Source organism: Austrofundulus limnaeus, unplaced genomic scaffold (genome assembly GCF_001266775.1).
Source record: "Austrofundulus limnaeus strain Quisiro unplaced genomic scaffold, Austrofundulus_limnaeus-1.0 Scaffold59, whole genome shotgun sequence".
NCBI classification, from domain to species: Eukaryota; Metazoa; Chordata; class Actinopteri; order Cyprinodontiformes; family Rivulidae; genus Austrofundulus; species Austrofundulus limnaeus.
In genome coordinates, this window is record NW_013952461.1 from 1,441,950 (window position 1) to 1,443,533 (window position 1,584).

Here is a 1,584-nt window from a genome sequence, read left to right on the forward strand (position 1 = left end):
CGTCGCAAGCTCGCGTGTGCACGTCTACGTGTACGAGCGCGAAATTTCACATGCACTATTTTCGCCAGTCGCTTAGCTGGAGGAGGGTAAACGATTGTCGCCTCACCGCACAGGCTCCATAAGAAATGAATGGAGAGGGAGCGACGTCGCCTCCCGTGGGTCGAGCCCTTAAAAGTTGTTTCACTGTGTACAACAGGGTGGCCAATGGGGTGGCCAAAGATTTGTCTGTGGTGGTCATGGCCACCCCTGGCCACCCCCTGGCTCCACCCCTGCTGTTTAAAGGTCAGCACGCTTGTGGTTGACAGCGCCATGGTTAGTAAATAATGAGACCTCTGTGACCCCAGAGTGTCGGGTGACTTCATAAAAAAACACAGCTCACCTCAACCAAAGCGTAGGCGATCTCGTTGTACAGCTGTTCCGTGGTTTGATCGATATAATAGGCTCCATCGAAGGTGAACTGCTTCGGCGGCTCGTCCACCRCTCCGGGTTTTTCAATGAAGCACTGGCAGCGGTCCTGTTCCATGGTCAGCACCGTCTTGGAGTTCAGAGACTTCTCCCGGTCATTCAGGGGCCTGCACCTGACCACCACCTTCACAGACTCTGACCCCATCTCTCTTACAGTCACTGCCAAAGCAGCAGCTCGTGCAGTAAAGACAGTGAAGTGATTATTCTCAGTTGTTTTAGGTCACAGAGACACTCGACCCAACACAAACTGAACACTTTAAAAGATTAAAAGGTTTTATATTAATAAAGTAGAATAGAAATCAGAACAGAAATATTTCAGATGCACCGACTGACCTCTTTGGCTTATCGTTTCGGGTCTCCCGTCTCCTCTTTCCCCTTCATCTCCTTTGTTTTATTTATTTATTTTTCTGCAGCGTTGTRACGTTGCCTGGCAACATCAAACAACCAGGCCGAAGTGGCAGCCAATTTGGAAGAGCACAAATAGCAGGTGAACCAAGTGTTTCCTCTGTTCAAGTAGGTCTACACACATGCTTTAATTATTGCAGCATATTTTGTGTGTTTCAACAGAGCTCCAATATTATCATTTCCTGAACAATTCAAGGCCAAATTTGGAAAGGTTTTCTTTTCAGATTATAGTAGGGCTTTCAAAAATTAGCCTACTGTTTTTATATTTTTCCTTAATTAAAAAATTATTAAGGTTATAGGTCAACCAAAATGAGATTTCTATGGCCAATATCAACTTTTAGAAATCAGTGCAGCTGATGGCCAGAATACACAAATTTATTTTGAGGCAGTGTGCTTTCATTGCCTAAAAATAAATGAATATTTAAAAAGGGCAATGTCATGTAAAATCAACGTTTTTGAGTTTTATATCATGTTATAATGTTATCCTCTCATCAAAAACATGCCCAAAGCCTTGCTTTGACTCATTCATGCATGTTTGAGAAATCCTGTAATGTCCTGAGGCAACATAGCCTGGTTAAAACCAGACCCTGTCCTTCACTTTGCTTCGTACAAGAGTCTGGACTTGAAGCATATCACACCCAAAACAGGAGTGTTAAAATTTCAGTGTTAAACTTTTGGGTGTTGATTTAACACTCCCTAGTGTTATTTTAACAC

At 43.6% G+C, this 1,584-nt stretch overlaps 1 protein-coding gene across 1 annotated transcript in view; it reads right to left on the bottom strand.

Annotated features, from left to right (window-relative positions):
* kif17 (kinesin family member 17) overlaps window positions 1–1,100 on the bottom strand; it is a gene marked incomplete in the record, with an annotated part of 16,871 nt that extends 15,771 nt beyond the window's left edge. Inside the window, 1 exon segment of the mRNA XM_014009583.1 lies at window positions 380–1,100. Within this exon segment, the coding sequence (XP_013865037.1) occupies window positions 380–610 (231 nt within the window).
* Between the last annotated feature and the right edge of the window lie 484 nt (window positions 1,101–1,584).